This window comes from Pan troglodytes, chromosome 1 (assembly GCF_028858775.2).
Source record: "Pan troglodytes isolate AG18354 chromosome 1, NHGRI_mPanTro3-v2.0_pri, whole genome shotgun sequence".
NCBI lineage: Eukaryota > Metazoa > Chordata > Mammalia > Primates > Hominidae > Pan > Pan troglodytes.
Window position 1 is genome coordinate 66,552,547 of NC_072398.2, and position 23,937 is coordinate 66,576,483.

General features: G+C 39.5%; 1 protein-coding gene across 16 annotated transcripts in view; it reads right to left on the bottom strand.

The window, feature by feature from the left end:
• The window catches only part of RGSL1 (regulator of G protein signaling like 1), a 108,178-nt gene that overhangs the window by 6,156 nt on the left and 78,085 nt on the right, over nucleotides 1-23,937 (bottom strand). For all 16 annotated transcript variants that reach the window (XM_054656521.2, XM_063794886.1, XM_063794874.1 and 13 more), the window contains 7 exons: nucleotides 23,545-23,665; nucleotides 21,652-21,781; nucleotides 14,025-14,199; nucleotides 5,990-6,128; nucleotides 5,621-5,745; nucleotides 3,236-3,345; nucleotides 902-988 (listed from right to left, as the gene is read on the bottom strand). In XM_054656521.2, coding sequence (XP_054512496.1) covers nucleotides 902-988; nucleotides 3,236-3,345; nucleotides 5,621-5,745; nucleotides 5,990-6,128; nucleotides 14,025-14,199; nucleotides 21,652-21,781; nucleotides 23,545-23,665 — 887 coding nt within the window. The remainder of the gene's footprint in view (nucleotides 1-901; nucleotides 989-3,235; nucleotides 3,346-5,620; nucleotides 5,746-5,989; nucleotides 6,129-14,024; nucleotides 14,200-21,651; nucleotides 21,782-23,544; nucleotides 23,666-23,937) is intronic.

Here is a 23,937-nt window from a genome sequence, read left to right on the forward strand (position 1 = left end):
ATTTGTGTGTTTGTGTGTGTCCCAGGAAACCTTTCATCTGGACATGAAGGCCATGATGTCAATCACATAGACCCAGGGAAGTAAAATAGGAGATCAGGGCAGATGAACACTAGAATCACAAGACTTTAGGGCTGTTTGGAGCCTATGGATCACAGGCAATGTTCCATAGTGGCCTCCCCCATGAAGCAATGAGGAAACACATACAAATGGGCAGGTCAGGTATGCTGGCATTTCATGCCTGTGAGAAGCAGAAAAGCAGTATTTCCAACTTCTTCCCCTAATAGAAGCTGGCAGTTGGGATAGAAAGGGAAGGTTTGTTAGGAGAGACTATGTGGAAACAAAGGCAGGGTTAGTGTGTGGGAGTGGGGTTGACTCCTTGAGACTGAAGATGGGGAAGAAAAAGAATATAATATGGCCTCAGTATGCGAGGTTAGAACTGCAGGTTTTGTGACAGGGAAGAGATTCATAGCAGGAGCCTCCAGGAAGCAGGAGGTATGAAATGGTGTGTTCAAACCAGCAGTTGGTCTCAGTGTGAGGGGGAAGTAACAATTAGGACATTGTGATAGTCTCTTAAAAAACATCATACGTCATGCCTGGAAATGAGAAGAGGAGTCAGCAGAGATATAGAGAAGCTTAAGGTACCTGCCTTCCCGGGGTTACAAAAACCAAGAAGACAGGATTATTTAGATGAGAGTCGCTCACAGAAGCCATGGAAGGAGGTCAGGAGACTAAATTTTCACCTCCTCTCTGCCACTCACAAGCTATGTGATCTTCAGCAAGTTACTTCACATTTGGGGGGTCTCAGTCTCCTTATTGTCAATAAGGGGATTGGCCAAGCTGGTTTTAAAGTCCCCCTCTGATTGAGTAGCAAACTATCAGTGGGGATCCAATTCCAACTCACAATTTTGAACTGAACTTATTGCTTCCCGTTGAGGCTGCAACCACTCAATACCTCTGAGCAAGGTGAACCTTAAGATGGCATTGTCTCCTGGGGAAGGACAAAAACAAGCATTGAAAACACCTGCAACAACTACTGAAATAAGTCTCTCTAAGTAAGCAATAAAGCTCTTGTTTAACACACTTAGATTACAAAATGTTAATGATAAAACATTATCTAAATCTAAATCTTTGCATGTGAGATGCTATGGTTTGAATGTTGCCTCCAAAACTCATGTTGAAATTTAATTGCCACAGAGATGGTATTAAGAGGCAAGACCTTTAAAAGGTGATGAGGCTGGCCAGGCCCAGTGGCTCATGCCTGTAATCCCAGCAGTTTGGGAGGCCAAGGCGAGTGGATCACCTGAGGTCAGGAGTTTGAGACCAGCCTGACCAATGTGGCAAAACCTCATCTCTATTAAAAATATAAAATTAGCTGGGCATGGTGGTGTGCACCTGTAATTCCAGCTACTTGAGAGGCTGAGGCAGGAGAATCGCTTGAACCCAGGAGGCGGAGGGTGTGGTGAGCCAAGATCATGCCATTGCACTCCATTGCCAGCCTGGGCAGCAAGAGCAAAACTCCATCTTGAAAAAAAGGAAAGGTGATGAAGCTATGAGGGGTCTGCCCTCATGAATGGATTATTGCCATTATCATGGGAGTGGGTTTGTTATAAAGGTGAGTTCAGCTGTCTCTTATTCTCTCTCACACTCTCTTGCCCTTCTGCCTTCCACCATGGGGTGATGCAGCGTAAAGCCCTTTGCCAGATGTTAGTGTCATGCTCTTGGACTTCCCTGTCCCCTGAATCATGAGCCAAATACATTCCTTTCTTTATGAATTACCCAATATGAGGTATTTTGTTTTAGTAACACAAAATGGGCTGAGACATGAGATCAGGGATGTGAGGCTGAGAGAGGGGAGCACCATGCTCAAGGTCTCACAGCTTGTACATTATGACTCTCTGATGCTGCTCCCAGATTCATAGACCTGTTTTCTTTGGTTTTCAGAACTTTCCCCTGAAAGACACCCAGCCTTGTCCTCACCAGCCACTGCCCTGTTCACCAACCTCTTCCTTGTTAAAATTCCCTTTTGCACAGGGTGCGGTGGCTTACGCCTGTAATCCCAGCACTTTGGGACGCTGAGGTGGGCGGATCACAAGGTCAGGAGATCCAGACCATCCTGGCTAACATGGTGAAACCCCTGTCTCTACTAAAAATACAAAAAATTAGCTGGGCACAGTGGCAGGTGCCTGTAGTCCCAGCTACCCAGGAGGCTGAGGAAGGAGAATGGCATGAACCCAGGAGATGGAGCTTGCAGTGAGCCAAGATTGCACCCCTGCACTCCAGCCTGGGCTGCAGAGCGAGACTCCCTCTCAAAAAAAAAAAAAAAAAAATTCCCTTTTGCTCAAGTACCAATCACAGCTGTATGACAGAGATACATTCTGAGAAATGTGTCATTACGTGATTTTGTGGTTGTGTGAATATCATAGAATGTACTTAACACAAACCAAATGGCAGAGCCCACTACACACTCAGGCTTTATGGAATAGCCTATTGCTGCTAGGCTACAAACCTATACAGCATGCTACTGTACTGAATGCTGTTGCAATTGTGACACCATGGTATCTGTGCATCTAAACATATCTAAACATAGAAAAAGCACAGTAAAAATACAGTGTTATAATTTTATGAGACTACCATTGTATATATGGTTTATTATTGACTGAAACATCATTATGTGGTGCATGGCTGTGTGTGTGTGTATATATATATATGTATGCATATTTACTTATTTTTTATGAATTTGTACATAAGTAAATATGTGTATGCTTTTATATATCTGTTTTACATATATATGTCTGCTTTCATAAAAATTATATATGTATAAAACACATTTATCACATTAAAACTATATATATGCAGTTTTTAATGTTGTCACTTAACGCTATAAAATAAATGCTTTCTTAATGGGAGGGTTTAATGGAGATAGAGCAGAGGGCTTCTTAAGCAGCAGAAAAGCAGATCATCCTCTCCATGTACCCTCAACATAGACTGTGACCGGCACGCACAGAGGCGTCCTGGAGTTATTGCTAGGGAGAGGTACCCTCTGCTAGCACTGCTAGGGACAGGTAATTCATGCTTTACCCTGAGTGCTCTGTCTCCCTGAGGGCCAAGTAAATGAGCTGTCCCGGCTCCAGCAAACACCCTCAAGGAAGTCTTGAATTGGCCCCTTGGGCCCTTGCTTTCTCTTCGCAAGTCTTGGTTGCTGGAGACTGGGGCTGTGAGTCGTGGTGGAGCTTACCTCCACTCGAGAAAGGATACTTGTCCGTAGATTTAGGAGGGCTTTTTCTGTCCTTGAACTTCTTCCCCCTATACTGTAAGTAAGAGCGGGTCGCCTTCCAGAAACAAAACCTGTGGGAAGAATGGCTTCTGGTCATAGGAGGGAACCCCCAGTGGAGGGGGCTGGAGCACCGAGCACAGGGGAAACAGGGCCGGGCCAGTCCTCAGAGAATGTGGGTGTCCAACAGAGAAGAGGAAAGCATCCTGGCCTTGGGATTCTACCTGCCAGTGGCCTTTGTTCCGAGGCCTCCTCTTTGTCCAGACCTGGCTCCAGCGCGGGCCTGGCATGGGCAGTTTGTTGGGGCTTCTTTCTGGAACCATCAGTGAATGGAGCCTGTAAAGGGCCTGCTATCCTGAAGCCTGGGGTGAGGTTAACCCCTGGGGTGCACCCCAGCATCAGACTCTGACATCCCTATCTAACCCCACCTGTTATGGCCAGAGTGTCCGAAGGGCTTTTGCTCAGGTCCTAATCCTAGTTTCCACCCTGCCACTTACTGACAGCCTTGACCACCTCACTCTATTCCCAGCGGGCCCTTCCCTGTAATAGACCTGGTTTCTCATGTGAACTCAGATTTATGTACTCTTTATGACCTTTATGTTCTCTAGAAGCCTGTGCAATACTCCCCATCATCTCTTCCTTCCTGGCCCCAAGCCCCTTGTTATCCCTACCTTCAACCAGTCCTTGGATTGGATCCCTTGGAGGTCAATCTTGGCTAAGACTGAATTTATTTTCTATGGCACTTTGGATCTGGTGGTTTTGCCTGCTGCCCTCCTCCCCTCTCCTTGAGGGACAGTCTGTTCTATCTCAATAGGCTTTTCCCATTTCACTTGCTGAACTGGGTCTCCTTCCCCAATGGACCTCCCAGTATGCTGCACATGCATTATTTATGGTGATGAGAGACCAAGAGACCTGGTTTCTAATGCTGGTTTTACCACTTACCAAGTGATTCTAGGCAAGTCCCTCAACCACTCTGAACCCCAGTCTCCTCATCTGTAAAACAGGGATAATAATACTCCTCCCCACCCACTGTGTAGGGTTGTGGAGAGGTTCGTTTAAGATAATATATGTAAACACAGTTTGCATAACATAAATTTCTTTGTAAGTATGTAGGAAAGTAAGTAAAGAAACTGCAGGAGGAACAGGAATCCAAAGAATCCCTAAAGCATGTCTCATTTTTCTAAGCACATGGGAGACAGCTAAACACTGGCTCATTCAAGAGAAGTATATATTTCCCAGAGGTTCCCAATCCCTCCAAAAGTCTCTGGGTGAATATCTATTTAGTCCTTGCTAGGAGAACTAGAGTTAAGTTCTAGACAACATTTGATGTTCAAAAGGTTAAATTGCTTGTCTTGAACTTAGATTTTTGTACTTCTCTTGGTTCTGTATTAAATAGTTTATTACCTCAAGGATTTTAAGATAAAGGTGAGAGATTGGTAAGCAATTTCACACTTCTATTTTAATAAAGTAACTTTTTTTTTTTGGTGGAAGATGGGAACTTCTAAGAGTCCAAGTCACATGATAATCTAAGTGTCCTGATTAGCTTTGTCTGGGAACATTTCAGCCAGGTGTCCTCTGGTCACTACCACCCAAGGCACTGCCATTCACCATGTGGAAGATATGAGCTGGAACTCTGGCAGACCACAGGAATAAATAACCAGCTGGGAAGGCTCAGGCCAAATCTCCACAGGACAGGTTAGAAACAAGTGGGCCACAGATTGCATTTGGCCACAAAATATCTGCATATATTTTGCTTGTTTCATTTTTGGTTTTTGGCCTTCACAGGTTCTTCACCATGTTTTAGTTTTGTTAGTTGCCATATTTGCCACTTTAACCTTGGGAGAGATGAAATACACATTTCAATGTCTAGCTCCTCTTGATAATTGGAGTATCTAGCAACTGTGCTCCCTCAGTGGTAATTCTGGGGATTTGGGCATAACAGAGCAAAACACTTCTGGCTTACTTTCCTCATGTAGCTTCTTAAGCACAAGCAGTTGTGTTAGTCTTGACAGAATTTCTCCCCAAGGGGCTGTGGTTCACTCTTACCTTCTTGTGAGAAACCCAGGCCTAAGAAAACCTCACATTCTTGCTCCAAGCAAGCATAGAAAGAGGAGGGGTGGGAAACCAGGTGTTTGGCTCTCAGTCTTACTCTGCCTTCCATCTGTGGATTCAGTGTTTGGTGTTCTGTGTGAGGGATGGAGTGAGGTGAATAGGATAAGAAAACACCATCTTAGTTCCCCCTAGAAACTGGAAACTATGAAACAGAGTGCTAGAGGAAGGCAGAAAACTCTCTCCAAACTAAGTGTGTTTTCCTGACCTAACAGTCACTGAATAAGGAGAAACAGTTACCTTTTCCAGAAGTACATAACGACGGGGAAGACAGACATGATAGCCCCATGGAAGACGCTCCGATCTAGGTAGCCCTCTGTGATGGCAGCAAGGATGGCATCCTTCTGGAACTCAGGGACATTCACCTACCCACAGAGTGGGAGCCTGTCACTGGCGGAGGCTCCACGGGAAGGCAGAAAACCTCTCCTGGCCCCCAGAACCCCATGACCACCCCCTCTCCAAAAGGCATACGGTTTTCATGGAGTTGCTAGGTAAAGGATATGTAGTTAGCCAGGACTTATGAGGTGCCTGACAATTAGCTTTCTAATTGTCCTTGTGGGGGAAATGCTTCTTGGTGAAAGGCCAGAGTGGAGTGGGAGTCTTTCTTACCCTCAGCTTTGGAGGGATGTCAGAATTCAGGAAGAGTTTTTGGATAATGTTCATTTTGGACCGCATTAGGATCACATCATTCTCATTGTATGCCCGGTTGACCTGCAGCATGTGGGCTGAACTGACCAGATCATTAAATCTAAAAAAGAAATGTGAAGTAGGAAATCAGGAGGAGAAGATGAAAACAGTGACTAACAAGGCACCCAGCCTAGACTCATTTCTGGCCCAAAAAAGGCAAGGCCAGTTCTAGGCCAGGTTGTGACTTTATTCATTCAGTCATAATTCATCCATTGGCAAATACTGAGCACTTATCACCGGTCAGATAACATGTTAAGTGCCCCTTCAAGTGAATTTCTTCACCACAAACCGCCTTGTTTATCCCACCTTCCCTCCTTTACCCATTCTGGCCCTACAGCATTGCACCTCTAATGACTTCAAGGCCTAAGGACTATCTTGCTCTTCCCTCTCCTGTGCTGACTTGAGGCAAGCCCTGAGATGCAGGCAGGTCCCACTCCTGTAGAGCACTTTAGGCAACGAGAGGAGGTTTGGACTTAATTCCAGTGGTAATGGGAAGCCAGTAGAACATTTTTTTTTTGAGACGGAGTCTCGCTCTGTATCCCAGGCTGGAGTGCAGTGGTGCGATCTCGGCTCACTGCAAGCTTGGCCTCCCAGGTTCATGCCATTCTCCTGCCTCAGCCTCCTGAGTAGCTGGGACTACAGGCGTCTGCCACCACACCTGGCTAATTTTTTGTATTTTTAGTAGAGACGGGATTTCACCATGTTACCCAGGATGGTCTTGATCTCTTGACCTCGTATCCACCCACCTCGGCCTCCCAAAGTGCTGGGACTACAGGCATGAGCCACTGCGCCCTGCTGCCAGTGGAACATTTTAGGAAGGAGAATAATCTAGTCTGGTTTATGTTTTTAATAGGCTACGCTGGTTGCTATACAGAGAATAATGTGTAGAGGTCAAGCAAGGAAGAAGACGCAATGTGGTGGGAATCGGAGCAGCAGCAGGTGAGGCTATTCACTCTGACTAGTATCTCCCTCTGCTCCTCCATTACCTCCCCCTACATCCTTTATTATCTGACTAACCTCTACTCTTCCTTCAAAATTTAGCTTAGATTACCCAAGAATTTTGGGTCTCCCAAGAAACCATACCTGAGGACTTACAGTTGTCTAAATACACTTCCTATGCCTGATTCTCCCATAGCACCTATCATCCTGAGACATTTCCTAACTTTTGTTTGTGTCTTTTCTGCCATCCTCATTAGTTTGTGGGATCTTAGAAATAGAGAGCACGTCATAGTTGTTTTTTGTATATCCAATGTCAAATCCAGTGTTCAGTAAAGAGTGAGCAATCAACAAGCATCTGTGGAAATGAGCTAAATCCATCACTGGGGTGAGGAGAAGATCTCTTAACCAAACTCTTCTAATTGATGCATGAATTATCAGGTGTCTACATTTTTGAAAAACACACTGACTGATGCCCATGACATGCTGACTGCATAGATTAGTGGGACACCTTTAGTACATTCTCATCTTTCTCAAACTAGTAGAAGTGAATGTGTACCAGGAGGTGTGTTGCTTCCCAAGTATCTTTCCCTATTGTAAAGATAATTAGTAACTATAATTGCTATAATTAGTAACTTGTGAAAACTGATAAAATATGAACATTAAAGAAAAGTTATTATTTCTATGAAAACAAGTTAGAATGTTTTGGAAATTCTAATGAAGGCAAGTAGCTTTTTAAAAAAGTGTTGTTGGCTGGGTGCAGTGGCTCACACCTGTAATTCCAGGACTTTGAGAGGCTGAGGCAGGCGATCATGATGTCAGGAGATCGAGACCTTTCTGGCCAACATGGTGAAACCACATCCCTACTAAAAACACAAAAATTAGCTGGGTGTGGTGGCATGTGCCTGTAGTCCCAGCTACTTGGGAGGCTGAGGCAAGAGAATCACTTGAACCCAGGAGGTGGAGGTTTAAGTGAGCCAAGATGGTGCCACACTCCAGCCTGGCGACAGAGTGAGACTCCGTCTCATGAAAACAAAAACAAAATACTATTGAGTTAGGTGTGGCCAGGCAGTTTAAAACATAAAAAAAAAAGGTATAAAAAGCCAGAAGGATTAAATTGCTTCACAGTAATCTTTAAATTCTGTTCCACTTTAAAGAAATAAAAATTCAAATCAGTAGACAGACACTTTAGGTTCCAAAATGTTAGCATAGAAGCAAGTTGGCTTCATTCTCCCATATGGAAACTCAAAACAAACAAATAGTACTGAGATTATTACCAGCACTATCTCAGAACTCAAATATAATGAGACAGAGGAGAAAAAAGTAAAAAGAATGAAAAGCAATCAGGACACCTACAAGATATAGAAAATTACTTCAAAAGAGCAAATCTAAAAATTATTGGTGTTCAAGAGGGAGTTGAGCAAGAGCAAGGAAAAGAAAACTTATTCAAAACAATAACAGAAAACATTCCAAAACTTGACAAAGACATACATGTTTAGGTACAGGAAGGCCAGAGAACATTAAATAAATTTGACCCAAATAAGACTACCCCAAGTATTATAGTAATCAACTCTTAAAGGTCGAGGACAGAGAGAGAATCCTAAAAGCAGAAAAAGAAGAAAATAACATATAAAGAAGCTCCAATTCACCTGGCAACAGACTTCTCAATGGAAACCATAAAGGCCAGGAAAATTTGAGAAAACATTTTCAAAGTGCAAAACAAAAACAAAAACAAAAACAAAAACAACCCCACCATCCAAGAGTACCGTATCTAGCAAAGCTATCCTTCAACTATGAAGGAGAGCCTTTCCTAGACAAACAAAAGCTGAGAGAATTCATGACCAACAGACATGTCTTACAAGAAATGCTAAAGGGAGTTCTTTATTCTGAAAGAAAATGACACTAACATGCAGGAAGGAAGCCTTTGAAGGTATAAAACTCATTGGTAAAAGTGAGTGCACAGACCAATCCAGAATATTCTAATATAGTAATCGTGGTGTGCAATTCACTCATAATTCTAGTATGAAGCCTAAAAGACAAATTTGTCAGAAGGAACAATAGCTAAAGCAATCTGATAAGAGATAAGCAATATAAAATATGCAAATTGAGAAAAAATGTCCAAATATTGAGAGGATGGAGTTAAAGTGTAGAGATTCATTTTAGTTTTTTCTTTGTTTCTATTCTTTTCTTTGTGATGTAAGATAAGCTGCCATCTCTTTAAAATAATTTGTTATATCCACAAAATATTTTTGGTAAGCCTCATAGTAAACACAATGCAGAAACCTATAATAGTTACACTAAAAATAAAAAGCAATGAATTAAAATACAGTACCAGAGAAAATTACTTAATCACAAAGGAAGACAGTAAGAAAGGAAGAGAGGAGTTCAAAAACAACCAGAAAACAAGCAACAAAATAGCAGTAGTAAGTTCTTACTTATTAATAAGTATGTTGACTGCAAATAGACTCAATTCTCTAATTAAAAGACATATAGTGGCTGAATGGATAAAGAAACAAGACCCAACTACATGCTACCTACAAGAAACCCACTTCAGCTATAAAAACACACATAGACTAAAAGTGAAGGGATGGAAAAAGATATTCTATGTGAGTAGAAACCAAAAAAAGAGCTGGGATAGCTATAGTTATATCAGATAAAATAGGCTACAAGTTGAAGACTCTAAAAAGAGACATAGTTATTATATAATGACAAAGGGGTCAATTCAGTAAAAGGATATAACAATTATAAATATCGATGCATCCAACATGAGAGCACCCAAGTATATAAAGCAAACATTAAAAGATCTAAAGGGAGAAAAAGATTCCAATACAATAATAGCAGGAAATTTCAATACCCCACTCTTAGTAATGGACAGATCATCCAGATAGAAAATCAACAACAACAAAAAATTGCAGTTAAACTACACACCACACCAAATAGGCCTAACTGACATTTACAGAACATTTCACCCAACTGCTACAGAATATACAATCTTTTCATCAGCACATGGAACATTCTTCAAAATAGACCACAAAACAAGTCTCAACAAATTTCCAAAAGTAGAAATAAAATCAAGAATCCTATCTGACCATGATGGAAAAAAAACTAGAAATCAATACCAAGCAGAACCTTGGAAACTGTTTCCTACAGTATATGGAAATTAAACAACATACTCCTGAATGACCAATGGGTCAGTGAAGAAATAAAGGAGAAAATTTAAAAATTCCTTGAAACAAATGAAGATGGAAATACAACATTCCAAAATCTATGGGATACAACAAAAGCAGTACTAAGAGGAAAGTTTAGAAAATAAATACTTACATTAAAAAAGTAGAAAGACTTCAAATAAACAACCTAATGTTGCCCTCAAGAAACTAAAAAATAAGAACAAACCAAACCCAAATTAGTAGAAAGAATAAAATATTAATAATACCAGAGCAGGAATAAATGAAATTAAGACTAAAAAATACAGAAGATTAATGAAACAAAAAGTTAGTTTTCTAAAAATATAAACAAAAGCATTAAGCCTTTAGCTAGACTGATAAAGACAGAGAGAAGACCCAAATAAATAAAATCAGAAACAAAAAAGAGACATAGTCATCAGAGATTATGATGTACAACTATACACCAACAAATTGGAAATCCTAGAAGAAATGAATAAATTCTTGGACACATAAAAACTACCAGGTTGAATCATGAGGACATAGAAAACTCAAATGAACAGATAATGAGTAACAAGATTGAAGCCATAATAAGTTTCCCGTCAAAGAAAATGCCAGGACCTGATGGCATCAATTCTACCAAAAATTTAAATAAAAACTAATATTACTTCTGCTCAAACTCTTAAAAAATTCAAAAGGGAGAATACTAAAAATTCATTCTACAAGGCCAACATTGACCCAATACCAAAAGCAGAGAAGGATGCAGCAAAAAAAGAAAACTACAGGCCAATATCACTGATGAACACAGATGCAAAAAGCCTCAACAAAATACCAGCAAACCAAATTCAACCACACATTGAAAAGATCATTCACCGTGATCTAATGGGATTCATCCCAGGAATACAAGGATGATTCAACATACGCAAATCAATAAACATGATATATCACATTAACAGAATCAAGAATAAGAGTCATATGATCATTTCAATAGATGATGAAGCATTCAATAAAATTCAACATCTCTTTATGGTAAAAACCATCAACAAATTGGGTATGGAAGAAATATACCTCAAAATAATAAATGCAAATATATGATAAACCCACAGCTAACATCATATAGAATGGGGAAAAATTGAAAGTTTTTCCTCTAAGATCTGGAACAAGTCAAGGATGCCCACTCTCACTACTCTTATTCAATATAGTAGTGGAAGTTCTAGCCAGAACAATTAGGCAAGAGAAAGAAACAAAGGGCATCCAAACTGGAAAGGAAGAAGTCAAATTAGCCTTGTCCACAGCTGACATAATCTTATCTTTAGAAAAACCTAAGGACTTCACCAACAGCCTATTAGAACTCAGACATTCAGTAAAGTTGCAGAATAAAAAATCAACATGTGAAAATCAGAAGCATTTATATACACCAACAATGAACAATCTGAAAAAGAAATCAAGAAAGCAATCTCACTGACAATAGCTACAAAAAGCATAAAATACCTAGGAATTAACTTAAACAAAGAACTGAAAAATATATACAAGGAAAATACTGATGAAAAAATTGAAGAAGACACACACAATTGAAGTATATTCCATGCTCATGGATTGGAAAACATAATGTTATTAAAATGTCTACATTAACCAAAGAAATTTATAGATTGAGTGCAATCCCTATCAAAATACCAACGGCATTCTTCACAGAAATAGAAAAAAAAAATCCTAAAATTTACACGGAACCACAAAAGACCCTGAATAGTCAAAGCAATCCTGACCAAAAAGAACAAAGCTGGAGGCATCACTCTAGCTGACCTCAAAAGATACTACAAAGCTATAGTAACGAAATCAGCATGGTCCTGGCATAAAAACAGACACATAGACCTGTGGAACAGAATAGACAATTCAGATACAAATCCATGCCTTTGCAGCCAACACACTTTTGACACAGGTGGCAAGAATGCGCAATGGTGGAAAGGACCGTCTCTTCAATAAATGGTGATAGGAAAACTGAATGTCCATATGCAGCAGAATGAAACCAGACACCTATCTCTCACCATATACAAAAATCAAGTAAAAATGTACTAAAGGCTTAAATCTAAAACTCTGAAGCTACTGGAAGAAAACATTGGGGAAACATGGCAGGACATTGGTTTGGGCAAAGGTTTTTGTGTAAGAAGCATAGGGAGCCAAAGCAGAAACACACAAATGGATCACATCAAGCTAAAAAGCTTCTGCACAGCAAAGGAAACAATCAACAAAGTAAAGAGACAACCCTCAGAATGGGAGAAAATATTTGCAAACTATCCATCTGACAAGAGATTAATAACCAGAATATATAAGGAGCTCAAACATCTCAATAACAAAAAACCCAAATAATCTGAATTTTAAAGTGCAAAAGATCTGAATAGACATTTCTCAAAGGAAGATATACAAATGCCCAACAGGTATATGAAAAACTGCTAAGATCACAAATCATGAGAGAAACGCAAGTCAAAACCACAACGAGATATCATCTTACCCTAGTTAAAGTGGCTATTATCAAAAAGACAGGGAATAACAGATGCTGGTGAGCATGTGTAAAAAGGGGAAACCTTGTACCTGGTTGGTGGCAACGTAAATTAGTATAGCCACTGTGGAAAACAGTGTGGAGCTTCCTCAAAAAGCTAAAAGTAGAACTACCATGTCATCCAGCAATCCTAATACTGGGTATATATCCAAAGGAAAGAAAATGAGTATGTTGAAGAGATATTTGCACTCCCATGTTTATTGTAGCACTATTCACAATAGCTGGAATATGGAATCAACCTAAGTGCCCATCAGTGGATGAATGGTTAAAGAAATGTGGTGTATACAGATACACAATAAAATAGTATTAAGCCACAGAAAAGAATGAAATCCTGTCATTTGCAGCAACATGGGTGGAGCTGTAGGTGATTATGTTAAGTGAAATAAGTCAAACACAGAAGGACAAATATCACATGTTTTCACTCATATGTGGGAGCTAAAAAAGTGGATCTCAGGTAGTTACCAGAAGCTGGGAAGGGTAGGGGGTGGGGTGATGAAGACAGTTTGATCAAGAGGTACAAATACACAGTTAGACAGAAGAAGTAAGACCTAGTGTTCAATGGCTCAGTAGGGTGTCTACAGTTAATAATCATCTATCGTACATTTCAAAATATCTAGAAGAGAGTAATTTGAATCTGTCTAGCATAAAGAAAAAATAAGGAAGATGATGGATATCCCAGTTACTCTGATTGATCTTTACACATTATATGAGTATATGAAAATATCACATACATCTCCAAAATATGTAAATCTATTATGTATCAATTAAAAAATTAATAGACTGCTTTTGGGGTATAGTCTATACAAGAAAAATTTACAGACCTCCCATTGTGGATTGACTTTGGCTTTACATAAAAAATTTGACAGGTGAAACAAAATTGACAGGTGAATTAATATACACTAATATGTCTTAACTTAAAAATATCTGTTTAATGTCATACAGACACACACACAATTTGTATTATTATAATTCCTGGCTTTGACTAAAGAATATTGGTCTCATGGTGTATAATAGGACTTTTTCAAATTTGTAAATAATGGAGAAAAACATGCTCCCTTTTCTGGGACTAAGTAACTGCATTTTAACAGTGGAATTTCTGGAATACTGAAGAGCTTTTAGCACCCAAAGAAAAGAAAGATGGAAATCAATTGAGTGGAAGCATTCAGTAAGATTTTCAGAAGGAGAGACTCTTACTGGACAGGTCTGAAATCACTGTGTCTCTAACAGATCAAGCCAGTTTCTGCTGGGCAGTCCTAAGGATGAAAAGTCATTTTCAGGGCAGAAGAAGGAGAAGTGGAAAACTTACTTCTCCATTTCAGAAAAGAAATATAGATCATTGATCGCAAAGTTGACAGTGATAATCCTGTGGCCAAATATACGACGCTTTACAAGGGTTATTTCTCCATTCTCTTGGTCTGCACTCCGGACATTTGTGGAGGGTGGAGCTGAACGTCCCGATGTGTTGTGTGCTGTGGTGAAATCTGAGAGAGAAAGAAGAAGGAATTACAATTTTGTTTGATCAAGTCACTCTTACCCTCAACCTGGGCATAATAAAAAGAAGAAAGGAGACTGTGGATCCATCCTTTTGGCCTATTGAAATAGTCACTTACTGCCATTGGGCTCAACCTTTTACTTGGACTTGAAAAAGTCATCTACTCAGATAGTATGACAACACACATAAAACACAAGTCAACTGAGCACTGAAGGTGCTTATCTAATAGAAATAGAATCACACCACAGTTACGCTAATCCCTAAGGTTTCTGCAGAGACTGAAAATGAAACACGAGATGTGACCTTCCAAATGGAGTGTGTAGCACTGATGATGCTTACTCAAGTTTTATCAGGAAGTAATTTAGGAGCAAATGAGGAAAGCAGCACAAAGAAAAAGTCAAAATATCAAGAGTAAAGAAGTTTACTAAGGAAACCGAGGGTAGAAAGCTAGAGTACAGAAGAGACTAACGAGTAAAGGAGAGCACAAGAGCCACTAGAAGATTTGGATTGTGTGTCAGAAAAATAGAATGCTTCCTTTAGAAAGTTTCTTGACTAGATTATATGCAAAGACATCTATTCATAGGGATTCAGGTCTGAGAAAAGAACAGGTTTGGGCTGGATCTGACAAATAGACCCTAGTTAGTTATCTGGCTGGGTTTCAGAAAAATGTCTAATCTGGCTCTAGAATTTACCATTCTGCCTGCAAATCCTTTATTCTGGAGTGCTGTTCAGGACTTTTTGAAGTGGGTGTGGTGCTCCCTATGGTGTAGGTGGGGTTCCTTTTGGTTTAGTGTTGTATATAGAATGGGAGGGTAACTACAAGAGTCCATAAATACCTAGCACTTGTCATGTCTCAGACACTGTGCTTGACCCTAGGGTTACCATACTGAATAAGACGTAAGATCCCTTTCCTACTATCTTTCAATCTTTCTCTCTTAGACTTGAGTTTGAAGGGAAAAAAAGTCTAGATAACAGTGGAAATTGATATGATGGTTAGGGATTCTGGGAAAAGAGGGTGATAAATTCACCAAACCTGGAAGCCATGGGATGCTTGTAAACTGGCTCTGGTGGTAGAGGGGGAGACCTAATTTGTATTATTCACTGGTTTAGATAGTAAATATTCTCACTGTAATAGATTTTTAGCTACTGACATTTGTTGAGTAGCTCACAAAATTTCAGGATATTTAACAGCTGGTTCTTACCAATCAGTATGAGCAGCTCCAGCTCACTATTACCTGGGAATCATATTTGACTTCTTCCTCTTTCCACATCCAATTAGTCACCAAATGCTGTTGATTCTACTTTCTAAATATATTTCAAATGTATCTACTATTGGTCTTTCTTGCAGTGACATTTGTTTAAAGCATCATCATCTTTCATTTGTTCCAAAAGCCGCTTAAGTGTTCTCGAGGTCAGGACTAGGTCCCTGACCTGCTAAGGTGAGGGAGGTGCCTAGGACACAGTTTAAGGAAGCATTCACTATCAACATGTTACAAGTACGGGGTTGGCATCTGCATGAGCCTGACAGTCAGTGCCTCCTTAATTTTTGTGTGTTATATGCCTCCCTTGACTTACCCTAGTTCCAGCCCTGACTGTGCTTCCTACACTTAATTTTGCTTTTGTGTAGTATATTCCCTACATTACAGTCAGGATGATCATTCTAACTTGGCTACAGTTACAAATCTGCTGAATTTTTTTTTTTTTTTTGAGAGGGAGTCTCACTCTGTTGTCCAGGCTGGAGTGCAGTGGTGCGATCTCAGCTCATTGCAAGCTCCGCTTCCTGGGTTCAAGCAATTCTCCTTTCTCAGCCTCCTGAGTAGCTGGGATTACAGGCGTGTGCCACTACACCTGGCTAATTTTTGTATTGTTAGTAGAGACAGAGTGTCACCATATTGGTCAGGCTGGTCTAGAACTCCTGACCTCTGGTGATACACCCACCTTGGCCTCCAAAGTACTGGGATTACAGGCTTGAGCCACCAGCCCCAGCCTGCTGAAACTTTTTTATCGGAACGTCCACTTTTGTCCAAGATAGAGTATCAAGAACTGGATTTATCCTCCCTTCCGAAACGATTTTTAAAAATCAGACAAAATATATTGGAATAGTTTTTAAGACACTGACTGTCAGAGAATTAAGGACAGTGATCACTGAGACTTGGGAAAAATGAGTGAGCCCTACTCTTGCCCCACTTTACCACCTTGAGGTAGGATCCATTCCACAGTCAGGGAGGGAAAACCCAGGTCAAGTTCAGTGGACTCTCTGAGTTAAGGAGCTGGACCAGGAGATGGACCTGAGAGTCCAGTGAGACCAATGTGGCTAGAGTTTACAAGACAGAGTTCAAAGAGGAGAGGGAGAACCTGGAAATCTGCAGAGGTTCCCTCAAGTACTCAGCAGAGTGCTGACCAGCTCAAGATATGAGGAAACTACCCAAAGCTTGAGAAAACATTAAAGAATGGTCCTTGGTGCTCACACAGAAGCAGAAATAGTGCCTGTTTCCACCGAGAGATTAGAAAAACTCATAATTTATGAGGAATCTAGTAGAATACCAAGGAAGGTTTTACGTCAGTAGTGGAGAATAGCCATACAAATAACATGGCTCTGGATTCACTTAACCAATCATAAAAGGAAGATCCAAAAGAATAAAACTACTTTCGAGTAACTTAACTGTATCCCAGAACAAAGTTCAGGCATATTTTATAGGAAGACAAAAATATCCAACACCTAAAAAGATAAAATTTACAACGTCTGGAAACCTATTTTAAGGTTCTTATACTATGGGTTGAATATACTTTATCTGAAATACTTGGGACCAGAAGTGTTTCAGATTTTGGATTTTTGGAATATCTGCATATACACAATGAGACATTTTGGGGATGGGCCCCAAATCTAAACAGGAAATTTATTTATGTTTGTATACTCCTTATACATATAGACTTAAGGTAATTTTATTTTTTTCCTTGGGGACACTGAATAAATTTTGTATTGTGCCCCTCCCTGCATTTTGACTGCAACCTGTTACGTGAGGTTAGGTGTGAAATTTTCTATTTGTGGTGTCATATCAGTACTCAAAAAGCTTTGGATTTTGGAGGATTTCAGATTTTGGATCTTCAAAAGACACTACTTAAAAAATCAAAAAGCAAGCCATCAACTGAGAGATATATTTTCAAAACATGTCCATCAAAAATATATCCAGATTATATAAAGAATTCTTATAACCCAATAAAGGCCAAGACAACAAAGTTTTTTAAAAATGGGCAAGAGATACGGACAGACACTTCACTAAAAAATGCACTGTATGTATGGCAAATTATATGGTTTGGCTGTGTCTTCACCCAAATTTCATCTTGAATTCCCATGTGTTGTGGGAGGAACCTGGTGGGAGATAATTGAATCATGGGGGCAGGTCTTTCCCATGCTGTTCTCATGATAGTGAATAAGTCTCACGAGATCTGATGGTTTTAAAAAGGGGAGTTTCCCTACACAAGCTCCTCTCTGCCTGCCGCCATCCACGTAAGATGAGGCTTGCTCCTCCTAGCCTTCTGCCATGATTGTGAGGCCTCCCCAGCCACATGGAACTGTGAGTCCGTTAAAACCTCCTTTTCTTCCCTGTCTTGCGTATGTCTTTATTAGCAGTGTGAAAATGGACTAATATGTCAAGCAAGCACATGAACACATACTCAACATCATTAGTCATCAGACAAAATAAAAATTAAACTAAAACAAGATACTATTACATACCCTCTAGAATGGCTAAAATTAAAAAGACAGATAATACCAAAGGTTGGTGAGGGTGGGGAACGGTTGATACTTTCATACATCAGTGGTGAAAATGCAAAAATGGTACAATCACTTTGGAAAACAGCTTGGCAATTCCTTATAAAGTTTAACATATACTTACCACATAACCCAGCATTTCTACTTTCAGATATTTACCCAAAAGAAATAACATATGTCCACGCAAATACTTCTGCTTGAATATTCATAGCAGGGTAATTCATAACAGCCCCAAAGTGAAATCAACCCAATATGTAACAATTGGTGAATGAATAAACAAATTGTGCTATGGTATAATGGAATACTACCCAGCAATAAAAAGGAATGAGTTACTGATATATGCAATAGCATAGACGAATCTCAAAAGCATCATGCTATGTAAAAGAAGCTGGTCACAAAAGACTATTGCATGCATGCATTAAGACTACTGCTTGATTCCATTTATATTAAATTCTTTAAAAGATAAAACTGTAGTAATAGAAAGCAGGTCAGTTGTTGCCAGACCAGAGAGTAGTAGTGGAGCGGGGAGGGTGTTGGTTAAAAAGACACATAAAGGAATTTCTTGTGATGAAGCAAGTATTCTATATCATGATGGCAGAGATACTTACATTCATCAAATTGCACAATTAAAATTAGTGAATTTTACTGTATAAAATTGTAGCTTAAAAACTGATTCTAAAAAGTAATTTAAAAATAAATGGGAAGAAAAGAAAACAAAGCAGCAAGAATGCATAACTCTTGAGGATTTTTGTTCAAAAGGGAAACAGACAAATGTGCCAGATAATTTGAGGGGAATGTAGAATCAGGGAGAAATTATTATTAATTTTTGGTTGAGAGGCACTATGCCATATTTGGTGCCGATTGAGTAATCCAGTAGAGAAAATAAAAATGATGCAGGAGAATAAGCAAAAATGGATGAATGCCCTTGAGTAGATGAGGGTCTGGATGCTTCCTTAGGAGAAAAGGACAGGCAGCCTACTCAGTGACCAGAGCCTGTGAATACAGAGGAGGCTGACCAAGTGATTCAGAGGAGGGAAACTGTAAAACTCCTCTTTTGATTGCTTCTGTTTTCTCAGATATCAAACACACACACACTCTGGCTTAAGAAAATCAGTAAGATTAATGGAGTGGAAGTTCCAATGGGAATCAAAGTTTGTTTGAGGCAGGAAACTATAGAAAGAGTATGAAAACACATGTACATTTTAAAAGGCAATAGTAAAATAAATGCTTGTGTTCAAGATAGGGGTTGCATCTGTGATGGGTAAAGGGGGAGTTCTATTGAAGAGGGGCACCAGGTGTCATCTGAGTTATGCCATTTTCTATTTCTTGGCTTGGATGATGGGTATTCAGCTGCTCATATAGTCACTTATAAGTATGCTATATTTCAAATAAAAGAACTTAGACCAGTGGCAGGCTGAGTGTCACAAGCTCTTCCCTGCATCTAAGGGGAATTGGAAGTCAGGTAGACCTCCTATTAAATTGGATAAGTATAGTTCTTGGGTTCTCACATAATGTTGGGGAAGTGGAAAGTCAAAGAATGATGAAACAGGACTTCCTACCATTCTGGGGCATGAGGGCTTGAGCTGGTTTTATTTAAAAGAAGAAACAAAAGAACTAGAACTTTTTTTTTTTTTGAGATGGAGTCTCGCTCTGTCACCCAGACTGGAGTGCAGTGGTGCAATCTCGGATCACTGCAACCTCTGCCTCCTGGGTTCAAGTGATTCTCCTGCCTCAGCCTCCCGAGTAGCTGGGATTACAGGTGCACACCACCACACTCAGCTAATTTTTGTATTTTAGTAGAGATGAAGTTTCACCATGTTGGTTAGGCTGGTCTCGAATTCCCGACCTCAAATGATCCACCGGCCTCGGCCTACCAAAGTACTGAGATTACAGGCGTAAGCCACCGTGCCCAGCCTGCTGGAACTATTATTGAAGCCAAAATATTTTATTGTGAAACAGTTCATAAATGATAATACAAACTTTTTTCAAATTAAAATAAATGATATTAAAATACCAATAGAAAAATAGACAAAGGGCATAAACATTCAAGAAAGAATACAAATGGCCAATAAATAAAGATGTTCAACTCCTAAAGAAGTATAAATAAGAATAGACTATCTGGCACATTATTTTTCATTTACCAGGTTGGCAGTTTTTAAAATGTACAACACACTGTGTTGATGAGAATGTGAGGAACCAGACACTAGTTTATATGGTTGGCAAGAGTTTAAATTACTGCAATGAATGTTTTTGGAGGGCCAAAATTTAACTGTTTTTAACCATTTACCCATCATTCCCGTTTTAAGGAACTTGTTTCATAGAAACACACAATTGCAAAATATGTATCTTTTGCAGCATTGTTTAAGTGAAAGTTGGAACAACCCAAATGTCATCAAGAGAGTCATGATTTGTCACCGCCTATCCTTCCAGTCTCATCTCAAGCATTTGCCCCATCTCATTAATCTCTAGTCCAACTGGCCTGATGGCAGTTTTTGAATTGCACAGTCCTCTTTCTTATTTTATGATTCTGTGCATACCTAGAAATCACTCTCCTCCCATCCCACCTACCTAACTTGGTCATTTCTGAAAACTCAACTTTATGTCATTTTCTAGGAGACATTTTCTCTGGCCCTACTGCCTTGACTAATAGGATCTCCCTGCAATTATCATTGGGATCACTCATCACAATTATATAATAATAGCAGTAACACTAGCTAACCCTCTTATAGCATGTGCTATTGCCAAGCATAGTTCTAATAACCCTGTGAAATAGAAACAATTCTCATTCCCATTCTATAGATGAGAAAATGGAGATACAAAGTAATTTTCCCAAGGTCCTTCAACTAGGAAGTGACAGATTCAAATCTAGGCACTCCGGCTCCAACATCTGTGGCTTGTATTTTCTGTTTGAAATCCGTAGGTGCCACAGGGCAGATCCTCTGCTGCAGGCTCACTACTGTTCACTACTGTATCTCCATCACCTGGCAAACTGCTTGCCTCATAGTAGATTCTCAAAACGTGTGTTAAATGAATGAATGAATGAGTGAAGCTGTTGAATTAATCCATATAATGGACGTTTTATGGCAGTCAAAAACAAGGCAGATATATGTGTACTGACATAAAATGATGTCTAAGATACATTGTTGAACAAAAAAAAAAAAAAAGAAGCAAGTTACAAATCAAATATGTGGCATCAATTTTGTGGGAAAAGTAAATATTAAGATACATATACAGAAAAATAATTAGGAGGTAGGTTTACAAGCATTAACAATGTTATCTCTTGAGGGACTTTCACTTCTATACTATATATTTCTGTAATTTTTATTACCTCTTTATTAACAGCATGTATTAATTTATAAGCAGAAAAATTTTGAAAATAATTTTTAAAGAGCAAATTCAAAAACATAAGGAAATTATTTTGTAAAATGTGAGATTTTGCAGTACCTTAGGTTAATTATTCCCTACCCTTGCTGGCTCCTTAAGCAGAGGCTTCTGGTCTTGCATCCTCTCTAGGAAGGCCTGGGCCTGGCTTTGCACACAGGACCTGGGGTTTTTTGCTAGACTCCAGGCTGCCACAGGCATGACACAAAGCAATAAGCTTCTTATGTGGGCTGACCCTCATGGCTAAAATATCAACAGGGAGTGGGGGTAAATACAGAAATGACTTACTTTCCTTGCTATTTTGCATTTCCTGGTGAAGATAGTCTTCAAATTCCTGGCGCTTACTAGGATTCAACATAAATCTGCGGTACTTGCAAAAACTCCTGATAAAGCTGATCATTCTCATCCAGCCTTTCTTCTGGGGAAAGAAAGAGGAGTATAACATGTTCATTAGTATGGTTGCTGTTCACCGAGAGTCTACTGTGTGCCAAAACTTGGTATTCACTACATTTAATCCTCACAACACCTCCGTAAAGGAATAATTTTTAGCTCCAATTTAAAGGTGAGGAAGCTCAGGTTAGAGAGCTTGTACAATCTGCCCGAAATTAAATAGCTGGTCAGTGAAAGATTCCAGCTTCAACAGACTGGAGCCATTTGCCCATGCTCCTTCTACCAAAGCCTTTCAACAGTGAAGATGTGAGATGCCGTGATTGGGAGAGGGAGCATGAGAGCTAAAAACTGGAAGAAAAGAGGACAGAAATAAAGAACCAAAGGCTCAGGCAAATTTGGAAACATTGAAGGAATAAGGAAATGAGCAAAACCATTTCTAAGCACTTAAAAAAGAAAATATAATTATTTGCACCCACTCATACACCTACACACACACACACACATACACACACGAATTTCATAAGTTTCTTCATCTGTTTTTTAATAGGTACCCAGGAACCACTGTACATTTTATTTGTCCTTCAAGAAATTGATACTTAGAGCCAGAAAGACTCTTGTTGATTAACTAGTTCAGTTGTCTCAGTCTACAGAGAGGGAAACAACATAAGCCTGGCTTTAGACAGAAAGCAGTGAAGTACAAAAAGCACTGAATTTAGGATAAAAAACTTTGAGTCTGGAGCTTAGCTTCTCAGAACCTAATTGTGTAATTTGGGTCAAGTTACTTAACCTATGTCTCAATGTCTCCATGTGTAAGATAGAAACAATAGCCTTCAGGGTTGCAGTGAGACTTAGTGGTTATATATGTAAACCTCAATGCAATGCTTGGCAAACAGTAGATATTAAGTACATGTTGATTTCCTTTTATCTTATTTTCTAGGAACAACTGGAAGCTCTGAAATTAAATCAAGTGCACTGGTTCTGGGTACAGTAATCTTTTTAGTAGTCTATATGACCATTCGTGGTGCCCTGACATGGAGTTTATTCATATATGGAGGAAATACAGAGGAGAAAAGGAAGAGTAACACATTTTCATCCCTGAGTATTGGATCAATGGACTTAGGTATTATTTTCCGAGATATCTTAGAATGATCTCTGGAGTCAGATCAAGCTGGGCTAAAATTTTTCTGATACTGACCAACTCTAAAACAAGTGAATCTCTAAGGGGGCATGTATTTTTTTGTTGTTGTTGTTCTCAAACCATAGAGACTTTCCTGAGTAACATTCCTGTCTCCTCTTTCTTCCTTTTTTCTGTTCTCCCATAGGAGAAAGAATGAGCTAGATAGTTTGAAAGAAGGAAATGGTGTTCTCAGCACTTTGCATTCTCTCTCTGGTTTGTTTGTCTGCAAGACACTTGCTACAAGCTCACCTTTTGTTATACAGTAAGAGGCTCACCCTGGTAAGTGAAGGTCTAAGTTGTTCCGTTAGACCAGTGACTGGGTTTGTAAGTTTAATTTGGGTGCAGAGGACCAGCAAAACCACTTTGCTTCATTGCCAATCCATGTCCTCTACACTAACTTTCAACTAGAAGAACTCCATGTGTCCAACCCCTGTACCTATTACTCAGTTGACTCTAATCACAGGTAGAGAAGAGAGGGACTTGCTTAAATTCCTAGTATAGTAATTTATCTGAGTCTCAGATTCTTCCTTTGCAAAATGGGGATTTAAAAACCTACCCCCAAGACGATGGTTTTCTTGTCTCTAATGTCTTGTTTCACTTTCTTCTTCACTAACCTGGGATTCCTGTAGGTAAGTTGACACTATCTTTGAGGGCTTCCTAGACGAAATTTGTACTTCACTTTGCACTTCCACCTCCTGATGGCAAGGTGGGAACAGGTCTTGATAATCTTTAAACCTGTCAGAAGGACATCAGTAATATCAAACAGGGCAAAAACCTGGCACATAAAAGATGACAGTCCAGGCAAACCTACCTCAGCTTCTGGAGGAAGTCTCAGTGGTAATTGGGGAATAGTAAAATACTAAAAAATTCTCTTCTTACTCTATCAGACCTTTGTTAATGTCAGCCTAACCTTCCTGATCAACACTGTATTGTTTCTTGTTAATGCAAACAAACAGAAATGTGTGTGTGTGTGTGTGTGTGTGTGTGTGTGTCAGATAGATAGGTAG